Here is a 25919-nt window from a genome sequence, read left to right on the forward strand (position 1 = left end):
AGGACAAATGTATAAAATATGATGCTGTGAGACCTTTGCTGAAGATATTCAAAACCTGCCTAGACATGCTCCTGTGCAACCTGTTCTAGGTGCTTTAGCAGGGGGAAATTGGGCTAGATGATCACCAGATGTTGAAAGTCCCTTTTAGCCCCAACCATTCTGCAAGTCTGTGATTTGTATTCAGGGAAAGGAGAAGGATCAAAAAATAGCTCATAGCTGGATGTTAGGCTGTGAATGCACTAGACTGTGGAAGCTATGCACTGAAGGACAATCAACCAAAAAATATATATATTCTGCACATAAAAATTGTTCTGTCTAGGTAGCCTGTTGATTTACTCTGCAGCTACATGTTAGGGTCTTAACAATAGGAAATGCATTGCATCTTAAATTGCTGCACTATCCTTGTAAACAGCCTTGTATCAAATCACAAATAAAGGCATGTTGCCCATCAGTAAAAAAGCTCAATATCAGTAAATAGAATTGAAACACATGGAGGGGTAGGGCAGGGAAGGAAAAAACAGACTCCATACCTGGAAGTTATTATGGACTTTGGAATGGTTCAGGTGAGAGGCTTATCAAGGGAGAAGTGTTGAACCTGGTCTGTCTCTATGTGAAGCATTTTATCAGACTAAAGTACCTGACATTTTGCTCATCAGCTTCAATCTCTTTTCTTTCTTATCTCATCAGGAGGCCAAGAGGACTGCATCCTTTCTTATGAACCTGTCACAAGACAGGAAAGTAAGTTTCATCTTTTCTGTCACTCTTCCTTATGTTTTTTGTTTCAGAGTTTGGGGGCCAGCAGAGTGGTGAGCTTTGCTCTTCCAGTCCCAGATTCACTGCAGCTTCCTTTTCTTGGACACTCAGTCTATTTTCACATTAAAAAACTTTATGTTATGGTATTCCTTGGAAGCTACCCCTCCTTAACATTCCCAGGACTCTTCTCCCCAGTACATTCTCATGGACTTTACTAGTCCACCAGAAAATTAATTTGTCTACAAAATATTGATGTAGATTTTCTAGATTTACTGCAATATTGTTACATGGAAAGCCTTTATTATTTTGTTTCTCATATGGTATGTGCCATTGTCCAAGGCAGACAAACATATGGAAAGGCAACTTAAAATGGGAGCACATCCATCTGGTTTAATGGGGGAATGCACTCATATAACTTGAGGTGAAAAAAGGCTACAATAGCCTTTCCATACCTTATAGAAGAGTCCATCTGCAAACATTTAGGAGTGGCCTTATTGAGTGATAGCAAATATATCTATGCTTCTACATAGGTATTTGACTTGTCTATGGACCATCACAGAGCTCTGCAGTGGTACTCATTCCATTCCCTTTTCTCATGTCAATAAATAAAATATTCATCAATAAAATGTGCACCTAAGTATTCACTTCATGCATAAAGACAACAAATCTGGTTGGTCATATTTGGGTGCATTTATTTATTATTCATTACTTATTATTTATTTTTTATTTATTATTTATTATTTATTATTGCAGGTAAGATCAAAATGTGCCTTTCTTTTTGTTTTTCAGTTAATTACACCAGGCCAGTTATTATTCTGGGTCCTATGAAAGATCGGATCAACGATGATTTGATATCTGAGTTCCCTGATAAGTTTGGGTCATGTGTACCACGTAAGTATGATTTTACTCCCAGTTCTGCAGCTGAGTGAACAGTATCCCTTGGTGCCACACATTAAGGAAATTTCTATGATAGCAGCATCCATGAACTATGTATAGTTGCATTTCTCAAAAGTCATTTTTTCATCAGACAGAAAAAGGGGGAAAGAACGAATAAATTAAAAAAAAAATTAAAATGTTGTGAACATCTGGAAAAAATTCTGAAAAGTTTGAAATGCTGTTAAAATTTAAAATGTTTCAACTCAGTTGCACAGCATCCACCAGTAAATATATAGAACAATCTGTGATTTGTGTGAGATATAGACTGTTGAATCAGAAAGCAATGTTAGACCCTGAATTAAACAGATTATTTATATCTTGGACCATAAGAGCTTGCTGTTTATTTGAGGGCCTAATTGCAGTTGTACTTCATTTTAAATGGTTTTCTCTGGCAATACACTAATTTAAAACTACTAGAGACGAGAACAGAATCAGCCTTATAAATAAGGCTAAATCGAGTTGATGAGATCACAATTCATTTTATTACCATAACAACGTTAAATTGAAAATAGGATATGCATTTTATATTTGAGGTTTGTGTGTGATTCTGCTGAAAAAAGTGGAATTCTGGTAAACCCTCATTTTATTTTAGCCTGTATTGATTGGAGGTAAACATCAGAAGGTACTACTACAAAAAGACAGCTTTATTGTCATAGCTCCTTTGAAAACAGTATGTAGTAGCCAAAGATCTGCTCTCAGATGTGAAGTGCCCTCCCTTAGAGAGACCCAGCATTGCCCACTGAACAAACCATGGCTGCATTTTTTGCACTAAATGTTTTTGCAGACTTCATGATCTCCTGTCTCTTGTTTCACGCAGATACCACACGGCCAAAACGTGACTATGAAGTGGATGGGAGAGATTATCATTTTGTCATTTCAAGAGAACAAATGGAAAAAGATATCCAAGAGCACAAATTTATAGAAGCTGGGCAGTACAATGATAATTTGTATGGAACTAGTGTCCAGTCTGTAAGATTTGTGGCAGAAAGGGTAGGTTGACAGTAGTTTTATTGCCAGTGCAACATGATCTGCTTTGTTTCCACATTGTGTCTCAAACATGATTCTTTATGAAAAATATAAAATAGCTGCAAAACAGCATCCTAATATTTATAGGCTTTACAATGACTCCACAAGTAAAGTTTCTGACTTTGAATGACATCATTCTTGGTACTGTCTGTAGTTGGATATAGTGCCATGGATTCAGGGTTCTAACACAGTGCCTCAAGTACTCCTCAAAACAGCCTCTACTCTTCCCTCTGTAAGACAGGTAGATAAACTAAATCACTTTCACAAAGGCAAAAGAATAAACCACAAAAAGGTTAATTTGCCTCAGGTGACACAGGGAGTCTTTGACATAAACAAGAACTGAATTAATCACTAAGAACATGGACATCCTATTGCTTTTATGAATTGATTTTCTTCATCTCAAGAAAATTCTCCTGCCCCTGAAAATTTTATCCCAGTAAAAAATAAATCCCAAGTTTGTTCCTGTATCACCAGTGTATATTTACACTGGCACTAAAGCAAAGGAAAGAACGCGGCATAGTGGAGTGCATACCCTAGGCTCCCCTTTCCGTGGTGTGCTAGTAATGGCCCCATTCCAGGGCACTGCATTGCAGATTTGCTTCCTATCTTTTGGCTGATCTGCAGCAAAGTCTGCAAAAATAAACACATGCTCATCTGTTTCCAACAGGGCAAGCACTGTATACTTGATGTGTCAGGAAACGCTATCAAACGACTACAAGTTGCACAACTCTATCCCATTGCTATCTTCATTAAGCCCAAATCATGGGAGCCTCTGATGTGAGTATAAACTTCTTCAAGCTTTTTTTTTTTTTTTTTTTTGGGTAAAGCCTCAAATGGCATCACACAGGTCTTGAGTCTACATTTTGCTTATTATCTAAAATTAGTAATTATGAGATGACGTAGGAAGAGTGCCCTCAGAGTCTGTCATCCACTGTATCCTGGTATCTCAAGGAACTTTGAACCTTTCAGACTGGCACATGTGGGATTATGTGCTGGACCATGAAGGACTCCCTACAAGTGCTGGGTGTATTTGCTCCAACATGTGCGACAAGTTCACCAGGGACTCACTCACACAGCTTGGCTTGTCCCATGCATCCTGGGATGCTCTTGGGGCTTAGGGTCTGGCCAAGGGCACAGACCAGGGGTTAAACCTTTGTCAGACTTGAGGTGTGTTCCTCTTCACCACCCCTTCATTTACCTGCAGGTCTGTAAGAGGGTAGGCAAGGAGCCATGGGACTGGAGAGGGGCAAACGTAACACTGACAAGAATGAAGAGAAGGCACAAGCTCCATGCTGCCAAGGCTGTCCAAGGTGGCACATACTTGGGGGATAAGATCAAAACTCAATGTAAGATCAGTAAGAGGAAATTCAGCACAGACAAAGGAGAGAAAATTAAATGCATGAGTACAAGCAGGCAATAATTTAGCTATAGCACTGCAGAAAAGCATCTGGCAGTTGGGGTGGATCACACAGGAATACGAATAGATGGGTAATGTGGTTGCAAAAAAAGGAAATTGCCACTGTGGGCTGTATTCATATCAGTGTTGTGTAAGGACACAATAGACTGCTATTTTGATTTGCTGGGTATGGATGAGGCCTCAGCTGGAGTGCTGGCCTAATTCTGGTTTCCACCCTGCTGGTGGAGGAGGAGCAGGAATTATCCAGTGTCACAGAGAGAAGGCTGAGGAGAAAATATGGAATTGATATTCATCCTGAGTTAAAACTCAGGATAAAATACATGGTTATCAAGTTGTTTTCCATGTACATTTACAGTTATGCAAGAGCTATCAGCTTAATTTGCTGTGATAGGGGTGAAATTTTGAACTCTGCCAATTCTGTTCAATATTTTTTTTGATGACATGGATGAGGGTATTGAATCATTCATTAGTAAATTTGCAGACAACACTAAGCAGGGAGTGTGTGTCAATCTGTTGGAAGGTAGGAAGGCTCTGCAGAGAGCTGGAATGGTTGGATGGATGGGCAGAGTCCAATAAGACGACATTTAGTAAGTCCAAGTGCCGAGTCCTGCATTTTGGCCACAATAACTCCCTGCAACATTACAGGCTGGGGACAGTGTGGCTGGACAGTGGCCAGGCAGAAAGGGACCTGGGAGTACTGGTGACAGCAGTTGAACATGAGGCAGCAGTGTGCACTGGTGGCCAAGAAGGCCAATGGCATCCTGGCCTGCATCAGCAATAGTGTGGCCAGCAGGAGCAGGGAGGTCATTCTTCCCCTGTACTGGGCACTGGTGAGGCCACACCTTGAGTGCTGTGTCCAGTTCTGGGCCCCTCAGTTTGGGAAGGACATTGAGACGCTTGAGCACATCCAGAGGAGGCAACAAGGCTGGTGAAGGGCTTGGAACACAAACCCTGTGAGGAACAACTGAGGGAGCTGGTGTTGTTTAGCCTGGAGGAGACTCAGGGGTGACCTTATCACTCTATACAACTCCCTGAAAGGTGACTGTAGTCAGATGGAGGTTGGTCTCTTTCTCCAAGCAGCAACTGACAGAACGAGAGGACACGGTGTTAAGCTGTGCCAAGGGAAATATAGGCTGGATATTAGGAAAATTTTTTTTACAAAAAGGGTTATAAAGTACTGGAATGGTCTTCCTGGGGGGGGGAGGGGGGTGGTGGAGTCACCATCCCTGGATGTGATTAAGAAAAGACTGAATGTGACACTCAGGGCCATGGTTTAGTTGAGGTGTTAGGGCATGGGTTGGACTTAATGATCTTGAAGGTCTCTTCCAACCTAGTCACTCTGTGATTGTGTGATTCCCCTCTCCCAGGGCTCTGCAAATGCCAAGTAGTGCCATAAGTATGTGTTTGACAGCTAAAATGTTGGCACTCCCCCTCTTGTGACAGATGCATGTCTGGTGATGGTAACAGTGTGCTTGTCACAGAGCCGGAGTATGCCAACTCGACCCATGCCTGGAATACGCATTCTTCTTGGCCCTGCCTTTGGCAATGAGCTTGCTGTATGTCCAGCCACATTACAAGGAATGATGCAAAATATCTGGTACTTGCGCAGCACTATCCAGACTTCCTGACTTTTCTTCCAGCCCTACAATTCAGTAATATTCTGATTTTGTTGCTGTATAGAAGAGGAAGGGTCATCTGATAGCCTGCCTTCTGCATTGATTGTTTTAACTGAGATCTTAACATACAGATTTTCCCATTCATAAAACATTTCCATTATTTTTTGCTTAATTCATAAAACATTTTCATTATTTTTTGTTTAATGCTGGCACTGCCTCTGGAGTGATTAAAAAACAGACTACATAAAAGTGGCCTTTACTCTGATGAATACCTCAGGCAGAACCAGGAAAGTGTCAGTAACATAAAGGCTTTGTTGATTTAATGTTAGAACAGCAAATTCTTGAATAGATTGAATGGTGTTATGAAGATACAAAATATTATGACAATCATTCTGTTATTGAACCAAAGCAATGCTAATACTTTACTTAGGGCAATAAAACAAGTGGGCTGTTCAAGAAATGCCTGGACTTGGCACTCAGTGCTATGATCTAGCTAACAAGGTGGTGATTAGTCAAAGGTTAGACTTGATGATCTTGGAGGTCTTTTCCAACTTAATGATTCTGTGATTCAGTCTTTTTTAGGTATGTAACTACTGCAACACAAAAAAATTATAGGTTTATCTGTCAGAACTATTACTCCTATTTATACAAATGAGTTGAAAGCTACTTCAATAGCAAAGCCAAAACACAAAAGACAAAAAAATTCCTAATCACAAGATGCAGAGAAACAAAGAAAAGGGTTTTATTTTTTGTCAAAAGTAGCATATAAAGTTGTAGTTATTCATTTGCTCATTAGCACCCATCTGAAGTGGAGGTAAGAAGAGTGAAGGGAGCACAAAACAAGCTTGCACCTGCACTTGAAAGATCACATGGTCATTGCTGTAAACAGACTGCTCCATCACCCCTTCCCCCCTTCCTTCCTTCCTTCCTTCCTTCCTTCCTTCCTTCCTTCCTTCCTTCCTTCCTTCCTTCCTTCCTTCCTTCCTTCCTTCCTTCCTTCCTTCCTTCCTTCCTTCCTTCCTTCCTTCCTTCCTTCCTTCCTTCCTTCCTTCCTTCCTTCCTTCCTCCCTCTTCCTCCATTCCTCTCTTCCCAGTTTTACATGACTCCACCTGGTTTACTCCCAGAGGCTTGCTTGTTCATACCCTTCAATCAGCCTCGCTCTCTAGAGGAATGAGGACAGTGGTGAGATCATGGGGATAAGAAATGGAAGAAAATGCCAGCCTGGATGAGCTCTTCACTGGGAGAGGAGAAGAACCCTGTAAAATATGCACCATATTTTGAATTCACCAGATGTGCAGGTCCCTGGCTAAGAAATAAGAAATAGATGGGACGGCAGTATGACAGCACTTTAATTTCATCATGAAAAATGGACATAATGGTCCTCCCCCTTCTCCATCCTCTCTTCTAAGGGCACAGAACGGGTAGAGTCAGGAATACAACTAGCACCGTTTTATACCCCAGGCAAATCTATAACCTGAAAGTGTAACACAAATTTGCACCTGTTTCAAAGTACTTCCTAATTTAAACACTTGTCTATATATTTATTTGTATTATTTTTTCTGTTATTCAGAGATCTTGAGGAAGGGAAGACTTCTCAAAAATTTACCAGAAATAGATTTGAAAGGAAGAGGATATTGTTAGCATTACAATATTGGTTACGTGCCTGTAAGATGAAAATGCTAAGTTTGCTTAAGAATTTGGAGTGGTATGTCCTACTTCAAGACAGAGTTTTATTTCAGTCACCAAAAGTAGGTGTAGCTGATGGGAAGTCCACCTGAATTTTATTTGATAGCAATCCTTCTAATAAGTAGAATTATTATTACAAATTTAGCACAACAACACATGGATTATATTAAACTTTTTATATAATCTACAAATAACTGACATAAAGTTTAAAAGAAGTCGTTCTTAGCCTTCATTTTATAAACCTGCTTTCTCCATGGCATTAGTATTTGCAAAGAGATTTTTCTAAGCAATGTTCCCAGCTATATGGTTACTTATATAGGTAGGCAGCTTTAAGACATTTCTGGAAACGCCTTTTCGCATCCTGGACATCTTCCAAAATGTTTTTTCAGAAGCCAAGAAGGAGTTAGCTGTAGCAAGTTCATACTGTTGTGCACTTCATAGAGCATTTTTTTTTGCACCATCATGTCCATAATTTCCTACATGCATCACCCATGGCATACTGTATACAGTCCATTACCACGTAATCATATAATTCAGTGTAAGGCATAAAATCAGATTTATGCTTTCCTACTTGCCTCAGAAAATTTTTGTCATGTTTTAAGAAGAAATTAATCTGCACTGGGAAAAAATGCCAGAACCAGCAAACTCTATTTATTATTGATAATTTTGACATCTACGGGCATATGAGGCAGTGAATGAGTATGAGCTTGATTCATTGCAAATATGCAGTGGTATTAATACCTGAGTGTGCACAGGCAAGACAACTCATTTCTTAAAATTATTAAATAATGCTTCAGTTGAAACAGAAATGCACCATCAAGTAACAAAACACTGAAAAAAACCCAGAATGTTACTCTCTGTCTTTATTTTTTTGTTTATTGGCACCCAATAAACAGTCAGTGCAACCTTATCCATCTGAGACCACCAGCTGAGTCTGGGGGATAGAGGTTCCTGAAGGAGCTTCAGGCAGGAGTTCTGAGTGCTCAGACCATGAGACATCCTGGATTCCAGACCTGTCTGTGGGTTCCTGATGTCTCAAGTCTATCTCAGTTAACACCTAGCAGACTCGGGCCTTGTATTTTGTTTGAGAATGTAGAGTAGTGAACCCAAAATGAAAATATGGTGGAGAAAAGTGAAATAGTCTAAGTAGTTTTGTACTACATAAGAATGAAATTAAACTTAAAATATTGAAGTTGTCCATGAACTGTTGGAAGAATTTTACACTTTTACCAATCTCAATCCATCTGTGATTCAGTTGAGCATGCCTTTTGAAAGCCATTGTAGCAAGAATCTAAACTTTTTGATTACTTCATCCATGTTTCAGGGAAATGAATAAACGTCTTACAGAGGAACAAGCAAAGAAAACCTATGATAGAGCAATTAAATTAGAACAAGAATTTGGAGAATATTTCACAGGTATGTTGTTATTAATACCATTTTTTTTTCCTATAAGATATAGTCTTCTGTCTTCTGCAAAACTACTGGATCAGCTCTGTCTTTGACCTAGAGTACCTATCAGTATAGTGTGCCCAGAGCAAGGACTTCTGGCTTGAGGGTATAGTTTCCTTGAAATTCAAAAGCAGTTGAGGCACTTGACCCCTCAAACTCCAAAAGTTTGATGTCCTGAAGGAGTATCTATGCCGTGGAAAATTAAGGGACAAACCACTGTGCTTTGTGTTACAGTTGCTTTGCCTTCTGTCAGTTTGGGCCTGATCTTGTTAACCTCAGCAGCCAAGAGTGAACTCATTATAACCAGATCAGAAAGGTTGTAAATCTGCTGCTGCCCACTGCTGAAGTAGGTTCTAAATCTAAGTGTGAGTCTTAACCTCCAACAGTGGGAATCTCTTGTGGTGCCCTCCCCAGGACAGAACTGCTGTTCTCTGGACTAACCTGGCTCAGTCTTCTCAGTACAAGCAGTGGGATGGGTCTCTGTCATAGGCAGGTGCCATTGATCTGAACTTAGTTGTCATCTGCAGGGGTACGACTTTTCTATAGACAACATCTCAGTGTGCCAGTATTCCTTCTCATTCCATGAGTATCTATGAGTATGCTGAAGATCTGCTGACACTGGATGCTGTACCTATCAATTAAAAGAAATGTTGATATGTTTTCTCTACTGCAGCTATTGTCCAAGGAGATAGCTTAGAAGATATATATAATCAATGCAAACTTGTAATTGAAGAACAATCTGGGCCTTTCATCTGGATTCCTTCAAAGGAAAAATTATAAATTAGCCACTGCACCTCTGATTACGACGGGAGAATACTTAGAAGAAAACTATAATATACTATTTGGAGGCTTTCCTGTTTTTGTTGCATTTATGTTCTTTGCAGTCAATGTGAATTTTGATGAATGTACAACACAAAGTGTTTGAAGCCATGAAGGACACTGATGGGTCAAAGGGTAGGAACAAAAAGACTTCTACCATAAAAAGCAAATCTGTTGTGTGCTCCGAGCACGAGTTGTAGGTATAAACTTTTGACATGGAGACCCTCTGTCAAGGGGAGCTAAGCCACCTCCTGTGCCCACGCGGACATTTTGATCAATTTCAATGGCTGAGCTCAGTGTGTTGATTGCTTTAGAGAAGTTCCCAGCTCTTGAACCTCATATAGGGCTTGATCCTGCAAGGCGCTCAGCACTTGACCCCAATTCCTACACTTGAGTAGCCTGTTGATTTGGAGTCACCTGTGACCCTTCCCTACGCCGTTCGGTCCCACCAGTTCCAGTAGGACTATTCACGTGCTCAAAGCTAAGCACAGGCTTAAGCATTTTTGCTAGAGCAGGGCCACATGCACCTTGCAAAATCAAGCTCAGAGTATTTGGTCCCCTTCCTACTGAGGTAACTGTTAGGACACTCTGTGACCTGACTGGGAGGTGGGTCCTGTACTAAGCTTGTCATTGCACATTTGTAGTTGGTACACCTCGACTTCGGTAACTATGCACATCTTTTGATTTCTGAAACCAAGTCAACCATTTCTTTTTTCCCCTTTGGAAGCACTATTGCATCAGGAACTACCAACGATATGGTTATTTTGATGGTGTTTAGGGGTGGGAGAGGATGGAAGCACTTCACATCACACACATGTGCACACAAACACATTCCCATGCGGACACATACATGTATGAGGATTCACAGCACCTATGTTAACAAGGAGGGATACAACTGGGAAAAGCTTTAAAATTTTTGATTGTCTATTTTATCATTTATATTGATAGAAGGCACTTAAAGATGGAATAATTTATAAAAATAAAAATATATTGATGTATAGAAACTAATTTCTATAGGTAAAATGTTTTTGTGAAGATATTTTGTAAAGATTAATTAATCGAAAGATTAAATATTTACACCCTTGTGCGACTGTCAAATGTAAAGAGGACCATCAAGTTGCATTATACCTCTTCCATAACAGATTCTCTATTATTAATGACAAGCAAGATAATTCCTTAAATTGTAGTTGTCATCTTGTTTTTCTTTCAATTAATCCTCTCCCTTGCCTCTGTTTAATCATGATGAACTCCTGTGGAAAGATCTCTTGAACTCACTGCCCTGTAGGAATTTTCTGAACACAAAAGGATAATAATGCATCTTTGAGAGGGACAACTATTCAGAAGCAAAATGTCAGTGCTTAAATGCAGTTAATAATTTCTGTCTTAGGAAGGAGGCACCCTTAATCCCTAAAAGTTTATGATTCTTCCTGTTTCCTTCAGGGAAATAAAAAAGCTTTTGATCTTTCCTCTCTTTTCAGGCAGGTCGTCAACTAACTTGTATCTTCATTCATTTCACAGTCAACAAGGGTCTTAAAAGCAAAAACTGAGGCAATAGGCATTTGTGAGGGATTTGGGGAAAGTCTGTGGAATTGCAGTTTGGGATGTATGGAAGGGGAGAAGGAGGTATTTTTTTCTTATTTCACATTGCCCTTCTTCTGTATACTGATGCCATTCTTTACGGACTTACAAGGGGACAACTGCAACAGATGCTATGACAGTAAAACTGAATTGCCTTTGCTGCTGCTGGACCATGTTCTCTATAAAACCCACACTCCTGCCTCTGCTGCACTGCAGGAGTGCAATGCTTCTAGCTGGTGGCTACAGCAACCTTAATGCTTACGGATGTCTTAAGGGCAAATGCTAAATAGACTCCTCTGGCACTTGTCTGTTTGAAGCTTACATTGCTACACCCTGTCCAGCTGACAGGTCTATCCAGCCACCTTCCGCAGACAGCGCGACGAGCTGGATGTTTGCAAAAGCCACCAGCAGTGACAGGGTTAATAAAATATGGGCATTTTACTGGCTCTGAGTGGGCCTCTCATGCTTACTGCCCAACTACGGTAACTCTGAGAAGTTCACACTTCTTTAACTATTTTTCCTGCCTGGTCAGCGCAGATTTATAAACAAGGGTTTCAGTTAAGTCTCCAGAAGAGCTTTGTAACCAGAAGGGCTATAAACTTTTTTTTTTTTAAATATTAATTTATGAATGCTTTGATTTTGGATAATTCTGCAGAAGTCCACAGAGTGGTCCCAGATCTTTGGAAGCCATGGATTTTTCCATGCTAGCAAAATACTATTGCCCCAGGTTGGGAAATAGCCCACCAGACCTGAAAAACCAAGTATCCTAAAGCAGGAACTTCATTATAATTTTCAGCTCTGTTTTTAAGCAATCAATCACATCTGCTTCTTTGTTTCTTAGTTCAGCATGCAGCCTTTTATGGTACTATCCTACTAGTAACTGTTTTGCTTTGTCATGTGCTGTGCTTTACGGTGAACAGTAACACTACGGCTGAGTACAATCGATTTTTCCATCAGTCCTTGGTTACTGTAGTAACATTATTTATTTTTCCCTGTCTGTTGTTTGTGCTTCCATTTTAGAGTTGACATTGCACTTCTTTTTTTTTTTTTTTTTTTCTTTTTTTTAAAATAAAACATATACTTAAAAACAAACCGTCAAGAGAATCAGCGAGAGGTTTTATTTCCCTTAGGACTTGTACTCCCATTTGTTTTGTGTGTTGATGTTTTGCGTTCCATTTTGCAGCATCCTCAGAGCTGCAGTCCATTTTTGCATTGCAGCTGTTCAGATCATACTGGGTGGTAGTGGGAGGAGGAAGAAAAGCATAAGACTCATGCAAAATTACATCTGGTGAAAAAGAAAAAGTCCAAACTCACAACCCACAGCAATTGGCACCGGACTCTATATTGGTGTTAACACAGCTTAGCATAATCAGATTCCTTTTCTGTCCATGTAAAAGACTTGGGAGCATCTAACCATGAGACCAATGCAAATGCTGGACCCTTTAGGAAAAGTGCCAGATCACACCCCTGGTGCTATATCTCATGTTCTGGCACAGTGTGTAGCACCGTAGGGTCTAAGCAAAATCAAAATTATCCCAGCTTTTTGTCCACCCATGAATGATCACAATGACATCTTGCTAGCTTTGTGCAGATGTGCAATATTACAACTTAATTATTTTTCCTTGCCACAAATGAAAAAAAAAAAAAAAAACTCTTCCATGCACTGACTCATTGAGAGCTTGCTAACAGGGCTCAGTGGAATGGCATTTCTTCACTGGTCTTACGGTCTGACCATCAACCAGTGAAAGAGCCTCTTTCTTGCTTAATCCCCCTTACTACAGAGGTACCCTGTCCATGCTAGGGCTTTGTAATTTCTTTGGTAGTAAAGGCTGTTTCTAGATCAATATTCTGTGATGTAATTGTGTTTGTAGCTAGCATGGTTTGATGCTCCGGTATGGATAGGGTCCAAGGAACCACTCGGTGAAAGTCAAGGATAAGAAATCTCTCCATTGCACTGAAATTAAAAATCCTGGAGAGCAGTGTGGTACCTGAGCTAATAACCACTATGAGCCAGCAACAGTGTCCTAGGTATAGAACATCCACCTACCTATTTGCATTGGTTTTCTATGGAGAAATTGTTGGCATTACACCTTCACTGTTACTCATTCATCAGCACCCACTCAAACTGTATTTTTCTTTTGGTTTTCTTATATTTTAATATTTGTTTTTAAAATTGTATCCCTGACCAGAGGGTTCAGAGAGTGAAAACACATGAAGATATTTGTAGGAAAAAACATCTTGTAGAAAAAGTATCAACCTGCTTTTTCAGATGCAGATTTAAAGCCATAATATCTGCCGTGTTCACAGAAAGTGGTCTTTTATCCTTCACAGCTTTTAATCTCAATATTTTCCCTCTTGAACATTTTGCCTGTCATGTTATGCATGTGGTTCACTGTGCAACTGCATTCAAGTGTGCAAGCCCATTCCTTGGTGGAATAAACTTTTTTCTTTCCCATTAAAAATCAGACATTTTGTCAATTGGTTCAGAAATAAGAATGAGGTCACTATACTAAAAAGTAAAGTTTCCATTCTAGGACACAAATCAGCGTCAAAGCTAACAACAGATAACATTTAAAATCCATCCAGCATATAGCTAGCCTAGATCCTCAGCCGGTGGAAATCACAGTCATTCCTCTGATTTCAATGGAGTCCATCCCATTTATACCACCTGAAGTTAAACATCCATCCTCCTCATCACACTGATTTTTTTTCATCTCTGTATAACACCAAGGCCACCTGATTAAACAGCGGCTCAGCACTTTCCATCATTATTTACTGCTTGTTTTACTGTAACACACAGAGGGCCAAGTCATGGACCAAGATCCTTTTGAGGCCAGTGCTGTGAAATTGCTAACAAAAAGACACCCCAATGGCCAAATGGATTTCCAGAAGGCTTAAGCTGCACTGACATCTCACCAAGAGCTATAGAAACTACCACTTCATTGGCCCTTTTTGAGAGTCTGTCTTTAAGGTGAAAAGCACGAGAGGTGATCCACCATCTCTCACACCACATTAGCAGCTTATACCTTCTAGCCCTACAGCACAGGCAACTTGCCCTGATGTCAAACAGCATTTCTGGGGACGGGAGCCAGCATCCTAGGCAAGATCATTGGGGTGGGGTGGGGGGTGGGGTGGGGAAGCATTTAAAAAAGGGAAAAAAAATGGCAACACTGTTGGCTCTTAGTGGGATAGCAGCCTTTTAGTTTCTGGACTTGTGCTCCTAAATTTGAATTGGCCAGTTTGAATTTCTGAGTGCAGCAGCCTGTATGCAGCAAGCTGCTCCCTCCAGTACAATGTTCAGCATGCGTCTCTTTAGCAGGTTGTTTCTCAGTCCAGCTGTAGTGTGGGGTACTCAGAATCTGAACTGGAGTTTACAAAACACCCTGTCCAGCTTACACTCCTGTTATGTGTAAATACTCTGCGCATCCATTCCATTTGTGTAAAGAATAAAGCACACACAATTATAAAAATTGAGCTGTATATTTCATACTAGCTGTGTCCTTGCTTATTTATTCCAGTCCAAGCTCTCAGCTGTGGTTCAGTTGTAAATGCTTGATAGAGTGTTTATAAATATGTCATGAATTTTATTATAAAATATTAATATTAAAGCATTTTTACACTTTATAGCAAATGGCTTCTTCACAAGGCATAATTTGTCTTTTTTCCTTGGAGCAGAATAGTAACAGAGAAATATGCTTTTATTTTGTCTTGAGACATTATCACATCTATCACACAAGACGGACACAAGTTTGGAATTAGGAGGATGATTTCAAAAATTACTAAGAATAAGACACCTTTTTCCTTCTAGCCCTTTTTTATTTCTTTTTGACTTCACATTGATATGGAAATTGCCACCAAGAAGGTTCATTCTGGTGAAGTACAGCCACATTCTCCTTTACCACAGTTCTGCTGTGAATTCAGTATCATCAGCATCTTGATGAATAATTAGCAGAATATCTTTTATAATTAAATAATCATTTCATGTTTATGACATTACTGCACAGCCATGGGGAAAAGGACTGTAAGAATTACATTATAGCTGCTTGTGAGCAGCTTAGTGGAGCATAAATTCACTTGTGCTATGAAATCCCAACAGGTCAAGAACTTTGGGGTATGACCATTCCAGGAATATCTTTGCAGATGGTTTGTGGGCTCCAGGGAGGCCATGTGAACATTGCCAGTCCCCAGCAGAGGCAGTAGCATGATGAGGACACTGCTTTTGACACAGACAGCACTGTCTGCAATCTGCAGAGGACCACAGAGCCTTTATATGGCTCTGGGAGCCACAACTGAGTCTACAGGGAAAAAACTCTGTCCACAGGGTTTTACATGCATGACCACAAGCATGGCTAATCATCTAAACATTCATTGTGATGATTTAGGTTTCTCCAAAAGATTCAAAAGAGAGAGAGAATCCAAACAATTGACATTGAGCAGGGTCTCTCATTAAAGTACTTTCTTCTTCATCCTCGCTCTAGGTCAACCTGAGCCAATTCCCCAGGCAAGAGAAACTTAGAAAACAATATTTATAAAACGGATTGGAGACAGAAAGTCCTTTAAATTATAGGAAGCTAGACATGCTGTTATGATCATTTCAGGCAGTGGTGGCAAACTTTGCCAGCCTTTTGCCTTGGCCAGGCATAGATTATGTCCCTAATGGTTACATTTTCTCATTTGTCTCACTGCCTTTTAATTGTTCCTTCACATAGACAGCCAAGTATCTGGACTCAGTTGTCTGTTCACAACCTGTGGTTTGAAAGACACTCTCTCCTAGTTTGGAAAATTATTTGGGACCAAAGCTACAAGGTAGGTGAGCAGTACTTCTGCTATACAGATACCTCTAAGTGTCAAATCCATCTTAAGGAAGTCATTTCACCATGATTTTCAGAAGAATTTAGATGTCTATCTGGAATAAGCAAGTTGTTCATTTCACCATGACCAGAGCACTTTATAGCTGAATCAAAGCATGGCAATGACACCTAAAGCACCTGTGGGAAAGCAGGAAAATGGTGATACAGTTCCTAAACATCTGGGCACAGAGCAGAGACTTTTCCCCATGAGCAATCCATACGGAAATCTTTATTATGAAAAATTCCATCCCTGGAAGTGTTCAAGGCCAGGTTGGATGGGGCTCTGAACAACCTGGTCTAGCAGAAGATGGCCCTGCCTATGGCAGCAGAATTGGAACTAGATGATCTTAAAGTCCCTACCATTCCAAACCATTCCATGATTGTATGATCTTGGACAACAGAAGACGACCTATCATAGTAGCCCTTCCAGAGCAGGACTCACCAAAAGCACCATTACAAAGCCCATCACTGCAAGGAAGGTGACACCACAGCTGCAGAGCATGGACTGCTTGGGTTGGCTGGCTGGGCATGTCGCCACTAAAAGAGCTGAACTGGTCTGCAGACCAGTATGGAAAGCTGTGGGCATAAGCAGAGCTCCCTTGCTCAATGGAGGAGGGCAGTTCTGGACAGCACTCACTGCTTAAGTCTCCTACTGATGGAGATGGATCCTGCCTGACCCAATGGAGAGCTGAGGGTGCCAAATATCCCAGGGAGGGGGAGCATGGTGCCCAGAACAAATAAGTGATTTTAGTCAGTGAAAAAATTGAATTGCTATCTGCAGAAGCTCATTAACTACTGTCAACTACTCATTAGTGCTTGATCTAAGGAGAACCAAGTGGTGGCAACCAGGGAAAATTCATTAGGTCTAGCATACTAAAACATTGATAGGGTTGTTACAGCATCAATAGAAGGCCGATATGCAGCTGGCCCCTACACCATACCAACTGATTAACTAATGTCTCAGGGCAAGCAACTAGCCTGAGGGCTTGATATGGAATGCATGGACAAAGAGCTTTCACGGCAGCCTCTTCTGGCTTCCCTTTGAACAGGGACTCACTGACACTGTCAAAGATTTTGCCGTGCAGCAGAATAAAGGAATGCAATAGAGCATCAACTATAAATGGCAATTTGAAGATGTTTTTAGGCTGTAAAATTCTGGGATGGGCTTTAAATATGTAAGAAAAGTATAAAATGCTGGGAATCTGGAGTAAAATCCATCCCTAACAGCTCATATGAAGTCCCAGTCTGAAACAGAAACTTATCAGTGGTACCACCAATCCCTGTTTGACCTCTGCCTGACTCATCTGATCCAGAAGACTGTCCTGAGCGAAATTCACAGTGGACTCCAAGGAAACATTTTGTTTAAGGTCTTCTTGCTTTTTTTCCCAAATAGGGATGTTGCCACTGTGCCCTCTGCACTTAAAGCTGATCAGGGGCTGTTCATTACTTTAAATCAAAGCACAGGGAAAAATTGTACCAGTCATCACCATATTTAAGTACTGCAAGTGTCAAACCTATGTCAAACACCCATTTCTTTCTCTATTTTTTAACAAACATTTTGAATACTGTCAGCCTGATGACTCACAGAACAAATCTGAAGGGTCTGAGGGCAAATGCTTGTCTTACACTCGTGCCATCTGAAATAGAGGTTTTGGACAGGAATTGAAGGATGCAGGAGTCACCAAAGCACCAGTTTTCCTCCCCTGATGGTGTATTTATTGTCTATATTCTGCTTTCCTGGATATGATTTGCTGGGAGTCAGTTTCTCATTAATGACAATACATCTGCAATAAAATATTAGGCAAATATTTTCTAAGCTATTAACTCCTCATCTGTATATAATCCTTCTTTAACAGCACTGGCATTTGCTGTAGGTAAGTATGCTCATCATCTTACAATGAAATCTCACAGGCAACATATCCAGAGCCCCTTTTCTCAACTGACACCACATCATCCTATTTTAGAGATACCAAATGAGAAGGAAAACACTATTCTGAGACTGTGTCTGCTAAACAGGGAAAAGCCCTGCTGATCCCAACTCCAAAGGGATTGGCAGAAGGCCATTTCCAATTAAATGAGCTTAGATGTTTGCCTGAGCATAGTCCATGGGGTAACTGGATATGGGGAACAGGTACAGTCTGTGGATGTGAGGCAAATTGATCATGCCTTACTCAGCTGGCTGGATTTGGAGTGGAAAAGGGGTGGTCATTTTGACAGCTATAGCAGGTATGTAAGTGAGGGCATGGGCCCAAGACGGAGCTAATGGAGAGGTGTGGGAGTGGGAAGGTCTCATATTGTTTAGTTCACTCCATTAACCAGCAGAGTTACAGATGGAGGCTTACAGGTCTCTGAGCATAAAGTTACACAGGGCAAATACCAATTTCAATGCATTAAAGAACCTGGAGTAAAACACTAGGGACCAGGAAAGCAGTAATTCATAGTCCTCTAGAAGAAACCAATTGTTAATTGAGCCTTTGCTCATGGAGACAAATCCCCAGTGGCCACAAATTTCTGCCATAAATACAGCAATTGCCTTCCTTTAAGGAAGAATTGAGGTACCACAGAACAGTGAGTGCCTGAGAGAGACCCATACAGCAAAGACATCATCTCACTGCCCACAAATGTATCCTGAAGGGCCCCTCCACACAAGTGTCCCAATACATCAGCTTAAGGCAGCTCCACAGACTCTGCAGAGTAGCTGCAAACTTGTTCTTCCCCACGCACACAGACACACACAGGCTCAGACAGAGCATTCAGGGACACAAATCACTGACCTGAGCAGTCTGAGTGCCTCAGCATCAGAGGAGCTGCAATGGCAAGCACTGAGGCAGCAGTGCTGTTATGTCTCTCCCTGGACTGCAAGCACTGCATTCCCACCTTCAAATCCCTGCGCAGAGCCCAGAAACTTTGTAATATTGGGACTCTGATGCTATCACTTAAGATGTTAAACTTTTACAAGGCAGCCCTTCAAGATCCCTCACACAGGTACTTGGACAGTATGCATCCGTCACAGCAGAGCCTAGGGCAAGGAATGCATCCAGTGGGTTTTCTATATAGCTGCCTTGAGATTCAGTGAGATGAAGATAGAGTCCCCCTGAATTGCCCAGCCTGGCTGGAAAGCTTTAGGGTGGAAAGGGGAGCATACACACCCTCCATGACACGGAGGGTTTGCCACCTTGACTGGAGCAGTGTCATTGAAGTGCTGGAGGTACATGTTATTAGGAATTCTCTTTATTTAATTTATTTAATATTTATTTAATGCTCTTTAGAGGAGCTAGAGCTGTCTTCCCAAATTTTCCATTGAAAAATAGACAAAAATCTATACTGGCCTTCAGCAACACTTTCTACCTCTTTGTTATATGACTAGGGAATTCTCCATATGATGTGTGCCCACAGGGCAGGGAAGACATAATGCCACCTCACATTAACACACTACCTGCACAGTCTCTGTCGTTCAAGGACCATGGAGGCAAGAAATAATTTAAACTACAGCACCTTTATTGCTACTTTTTAGCCAATGGTGCAAGAAGTCCTGGCAGGGAACAGGAAAAAAAAAAAAAGATTAAAGAGTGATGTTTAACTGCAAAGGCCATGAGAAATACCTTATTTTGAGGAGGAGTAGAAAAGATGTAAGAGAATATGTAGAAGCAGGTGACAGAGGAAGGGCTTGGCCATACACAAAGAGGAAGGGGATTTTGAAGCCAACAGTCCATACTGATATCAAGAGATTTTAGTGAGGTGGGGGTTGGTCTCATCTCCCAGGTGGCAAATAACAGGACAAGAGGAAATGGCCTCAAGCTGCATCAGGGAAGGTTTAGGTTATATACTGGGAAAAATTTCTTCGTTGAAAGGGTCATCACACATTGGAACAGGCCCCAAGATGTGGTAGAATCATCATCCCTGGAAGTATTACATACACAATCTGTGATTCTGTGATTAAGAAAAAGGAGTAGATGTACTCAGGGACATGGTTTAGTGATGAGCATGATGGTGCTGGGTTAATGGTTGGAAAGGCAGTGTCCTGACTCTGGTGACGGCACCGTTTGCCACCAGGAAGAAAGGGTGATAATGAATAGCTGCACAGCATCAAGTGCCTTTTATGTTATATATCCAAACACCAGACAACGTTATGGAAACTGGAGGAAAAAGAAGAGGAGCAATCACATCTTGCCCAATTTTGGCCTATCCTAGCATTCTTGAGTTGGAAGGCTGAAAGTTCTTTGAAAAATAATTCAGCCCCCATTTCACATGAGTAAAGCTTTACAGGCACTACATTAACACATTAATTTACAGTCAGGCCAGAATTTGGCCAAGACAGTGTGCTAAGCACATCCACTCTAACTCTGTCAAGAGACCTCCCTTCTTCACCAACATGTACTCCTTGGCATTTCTTGCTGTTTCCATAGGTTTACACTTACAGTGGCATGGTGGGTCTTGCTACATTAAAGTTGTCCTGATCAGTCAGGATGAGAGCAGAAGGGGATAAGTAGTACAAAAAGTTGAAGGGTTGGCAGGGCTATGAAAAGCTGACTTGAAAACAGCATCAAGGCTTCAATGAGATTTATCCTAAATCCACACCTTTCCCATAACTTACAGAATTGTATCTCTACTGACTACTGACACTGCTGGTCCTGGGACATGTGTAAGAACTAAATTTCACACACAGAATTAAATAGGAGGAGGATGATAATAACAACAGCAAAAAAAAAACAACAAGAAAAATAAAGGTTTTCTGCTCAGTTTGAAATTTCATGGGTTCAGCTGCATGCCAAAAGAGAGATGGATGGCTGAATGTACTTGAACTTTCCATGAAGAAATAATGCCCCCAAAATGTCAGTTCAAAAATATAATGTATTTTGACATTTAGGACTCAGAACAGATCATTTCAGACTGACAGACCACAGCAAACTCATTCTAGCTGATGGTTACTTTCTTAATTTAAAAAGAGCTTTAAAAATATCTGTCTTTTGATCCAGCTAAGATACTCTGAGATAAACCACTGTCTAAGGAGAAAAATGAAGTTTATTCCAGACAGTGTGACAAGCTTTTCTCAGACCCCTGAGAGGCTTCCACAGTGGAGATGAATTTTATTATGTGATATGGGCACTCACTTGACAGAAAGAGATTTGTGAGCCATTAGTAAGAGACCATATCATACACTTAAACAGATCGATTTCCATCCAACAGTGACAGGAGATAAATGAAAAATGTGTTACATTGCAGGGACTACAGACTTTGACCACTACAATCATATAATGTTTATTAGACAAGTGAGCTAGAACCAAGTATATCTGAGAATAGCAAGCATCCCAAAATCAAATACCTACTGAAGGTTTTTTCCACTAACTGTATATTTTCAAAGAATCTATATTTAGATGAGGAAACAATAAATCCTGCTGAACTAGAAATGAGGATAGCTCTGATAAAAATGTTTGGATATGTTTCAAGCAGGAAAACAGAGTTAAAGTGACAAAACAGAGGGATTCATAGAAACTAGCCATCCATGGTGATGGTCCATGTGAGACATGCAGAATGAATTATGAGACAGCAAAGAGCAGTCAGATTAAGGGGAGATAAACAGTAAAACAAAATCTGTAAAATATGACTGGAGGTTAATTTGTTAGAAACCAGCACAGTCAAAAGAGGAAGGGGTAGGAGTAGAGAATAAGGCTGCCTAGAAATGTGTCTGTTTGAAGAATAGCCCTTAGAAAAAGGCAACCAGAAGCTTGGTGGCCTGACAGGACTGTCACTCTTCCTCTATAATATGCTGTGAATACAATCAGTGCCTTCAAAACCTCCAGAGGACATCATACCTGGCTGCCCTGCTCTCTAGTAAACAGCACAAAAATTGTTTCAGATCTATGAATCTTCACTTGCCCATTTTTTTCTGCTCAGGAATCCAACAGATCTTCCACAGGCCTAATTCAACAGGCAGTATGTCTATTATCTTGCTACAGATACCACAGTCTGACCCACTTGAAGATACTTACAGCAGCCAAATCTCATTGATTTGCTTCTGCCTCTTCCCAGCTGAGCCTCTGGCCTTTTATTAATCCTGCTATTTAACATTCACTATTTGCATAACCAGCCCAAAGCTAAAATTTCTTCCAAAATGGATAAAGGAGCTATGCAATAGATGCCAACATTTTTTGAAATATTCATCCCTACCACTTCAATCATTGAAAATGACCACTAGCACTAAGCATTAATCACAGATAGCTAAATCAAGGGAATGTTTGTTTTTTGTTGGTTTGGTGGTTTTTTTTTTTTTTGTCCATGCTCAAAGCAAGTGCCACAGGCCCAGTCTCTACCATGGCACAAACCTAGGTAGTCACCACAGAGCAATGATGACAATGATCTGTGAAGGACTCTGGCCCAACAACTCATCTCAAGAGCCTTTAATACAAATGCATTTTGCTGGGGAAGGAAACTCAGTGTACACCCCCTCACCCATCATTGCCTCTAAATTTAGCAGTAAGTATCCTTACATATGAGAGATGTTTTTCCCTACTCAGCAAAGATTACCTTTGGGATTTCCCTTCTCTGACTTAAAAACCCATAACTTAAAGACTACACTGCAAAATGGTTCACATTTGCATAACAGCACTAACACAAGCAAATTTGCCTTCCCACACCAAAACCAGGCATGTTTTTTTGGCTGTTTTTTCTTACTTTTGTATTACAGTCATAAGGAATAAGAAAAAATAACTGAGAAGACACCCTAAAAATTTTATTTCAAATTTTTCATCTGAGGTCATCAAGGGGTAATAGCATAAATTTTGGTATTACTTCATAGTTTTTCAGACATAAAGACCAGTAAAAGAATGCAAAAGACAACATTATAGTGATACTGTCAGTCAAGCCCTGTAGATTATGACAGTGTGAGAGATGCTGATGGGATTTCAGAAGCTTGAAAAAACTCTCAAGAAATGTCAGCAAGATGTTTTGAAAAAGAAGAAATTGAAGATGACAGGCATAAAAATCATAAAAATAAAAATCTGTTGAAATATAAGGTGCCATTTTTCATCAGAGATCAAGTAAAGCTTAGTCTGCATGTGTTTTTCTTACACCAGTACACTTTTACTGTTTCTCACTTGGTTTGCAAGTGTAATAGTAAGCTTTTGTTGTTTTCTGCCAAAAATTGCCTGGCAAGCTGCTTTTTTCAGCTTGGGAATGCAGCAAAAATCTGTTGTTTACCTATCACACAATTTTAAGATGTGGAATTTTTCAACTGATAATAAAAAGTGTCAATCATATTTTTAGCTGAGGAAACATGGTCCTGGCTGCATTCAGGTTATGTCTTTTGTCAGTTACTTCTCCCCATCCGTGACATATTAGTGCCAGAGCTGCGGGCATATTTCAAGTTCATTTAAGCTCACCAGTGAAACTTAAGACTAAAAGTGGTTGAAATTCTAGTTTCAGACTAGAAATTCAAGAAATCAATTTTTTTTCTAATTAAATAACTCATTAGTTTAAAGGCAATACCACTTCAAAAAATCCAAATGCTACAGTTTGATGTGTGATGTCCAAACTCAGTAGGCAGAAGAAAAAGACCCTTCCAGCCATTCATCACAGACTGACCCTGGCTGGACAATTCAAGTTGATTCTGTTGATGTTTCTCTCTTGCTTGCACTTAAAAACATCCAGTCCTGATAAAAAGTCACAAAACACTGGTCAGGTGATGCTGTCACCTGAAAACAAGAGAGGCAAGGTATGTACTGGGAAGGTAGTGCCTGAAACTTTTCCAGGGCTTTATTTGCACTATACACTGGCAGGGCTGTGTAGTCCAGAAGAATCAATAAACTCAGTGAACAGGAGTCTGCCGGAACCCCTGGCAGCAATGAGAGGTTACATGGTTCAGACTTTATCCAGGAGTGTGACAGCTGCTGTATGCAGAAACACACACTCCCCTGATGAACCAGAATATACTCAGATGGATTTTGCAGATACCTGCCAGGCAGCCACATGAGCCAGTTTGATCCCATGGTTCTGAATACGCAGCTGGGCTTGGGACTTCCAGACACTGCTGCAACCCCTCAGCTATGAGTGAGAGGCTAATAACTAACATGGGTGAGTACACGGGGTGAATTAACAAAATTGCAGTGTGATTCTGTTAACAACAAAACAGGTTATTCCTTAAAAATAGCTGTGATCTGTGTCTCCTCCAAACACCTACACAACAGTGAAGATCACCAGACTCCTGAGACTGTCCTGCTTTCAGCAGCAGTGTCAGCTTAAGCAGTTGACTTTCTGAGCCCCTTTGTTTTCTGCCCAGAAAATGCCATTTTGTGTAATTTTTGACATGAAAGGACTCTCCAGAATGGTTCACACCATGAGAACAAGCTGAGGAAGACTTTATATGGTCTTCAGACAACTACAAGTGGCAAGGAGACTTAGACTAGACCTATCTCTAGATTAAGATACCCCAGTGAATCTGAGCATCCAACATTTATGATTCATTTCCTTCCCTGCAACCCAGACACACACTCAAGCCAATTTTTCTGCAGAAAAAAAATCTGCCCAGATCTTTGTGGATCTCACCAAAAGCACTTAATCTGTTGTTGTGCTTCAAAAGCTATGAAGATTTACAAAACTGCCCCTGGGTGCCCATTTGTTCTCGAACCCCAGGAAAATCAGTTCATCTACTGATGATTAACAAAAGATCCTCTTTGGGGCTGAGTTGGGAACTGAGTCCCATCTGCTGTACCTGATCTTGCAGCATGGCCAGAAAAGACATCCTTCTGTCTGAGATTCAAGGATAAAGGAAGGTGACCTGACTTCTCATAAATATTTTTTCCCTCCATTTCCTTCAGAAGGTTAAACACACTCATTAGGCCTGTGTTTTCCTGCCTGTGCAAGACTGAAGAGAGAAGTGAAACCCCCACCATTACAAATTTTTAAATTTAAAGGCCACAAGATAATGGGAGAAGAGGAAGCATCTAGTCAGAATGAGGAAAAGACATTATACATATGTAAATCAACAGCAATCATAAAACGGCTGATACAAAGAAATTTACTGATGGTTTTGCATGAAATTTCAATATTCCTTCTAACTTCACAAATCTCATTGAATGATACTATACTTGCAAGGCTGCCTGCTTTTTAAGTCTCTAAAAATCTAATACCCAGTACCTCCATAGGGAGAAAAATTATTTAAAATTAAAGAATGGGTCACAGTATGCTTCTATAACCTGATCCTGAAAGACATTTTCATACACCTTTTACACTGATACAAGTGCTCCTCTGACTTTAGACCCTTACATTCATGCAAGCCAACAGACATCCCTGGTCACTTGTTTTCCTAGGACCAGGGGGGCTCTTTCATGCAACAGAGTATCTCTTACTGGGTGTTTTCACAAGATCAAGACCATGTTCAGTAACTTCATTTCCCAGTGGCCTCAACAGCTTCTGGCATATCAAGAACTAGTTGTCTTTGCAGTCAAGCTACAGCTTCAACCCATTTCTGCAGCAAAGATGTCATTGTGTCCTGCAAGAAATGCATCAGGTATCACCTTGGTAGGGATGAGTCAAAGTGCAAAACACAGGCACTTAGGAAAACAAACAGGATTACAGAAGTACTTCATGGATCTTGATGAGCACCATTGCTTCAGAATTGTCTTCACTTCATGAAGACACTCGCATACAAATTTTCTCAGCCATTGCAATAGCTATGTCTTAATTCACACAGGTCCTGGCCATTGAAAATTCATGGGCATCTTGTCATTAACCTTTTTTGGAAGCAGAGCTGATCTGCAGATAGACCATCCAGTGACCAAACCACAATTAAT

At 40.5% G+C, this 25919-nt stretch overlaps 1 protein-coding gene across 9 annotated transcripts in view; it reads left to right on the forward strand.

Annotated features, from left to right (window-relative positions):
• DLG2 (discs large MAGUK scaffold protein 2) overlaps window positions 1-14884 on the forward strand; it is a 993549-nt gene extending 978665 nt beyond the window's left edge. For all 9 annotated transcript variants that reach the window (XM_066175626.1, XM_066175625.1, XM_066175627.1 and 6 more), the window contains 6 exons: window positions 688-738; window positions 1543-1644; window positions 2507-2679; window positions 3383-3492; window positions 8760-8851; window positions 9558-14884. In XM_066175626.1, the coding sequence (XP_066031723.1) occupies window positions 688-738; window positions 1543-1644; window positions 2507-2679; window positions 3383-3492; window positions 8760-8851; window positions 9558-9664 (635 nt within the window). In that variant the 3' untranslated portion in view covers window positions 9665-14884. The remainder of the gene's footprint in view (window positions 1-687; window positions 739-1542; window positions 1645-2506; window positions 2680-3382; window positions 3493-8759; window positions 8852-9557) is intronic.
• Window positions 14885-25919: the final 11035 nt, after the last annotated feature.

Source organism: Chamaea fasciata, unplaced genomic scaffold (genome assembly GCF_029207755.1).
Source record: "Chamaea fasciata isolate MVZ Bird 193981 ecotype frontalis unplaced genomic scaffold, bChaFas1.0.hap1 SCAF_2, whole genome shotgun sequence".
NCBI classification, from domain to species: domain Eukaryota; kingdom Metazoa; phylum Chordata; class Aves; order Passeriformes; family Sylviidae; genus Chamaea; species Chamaea fasciata.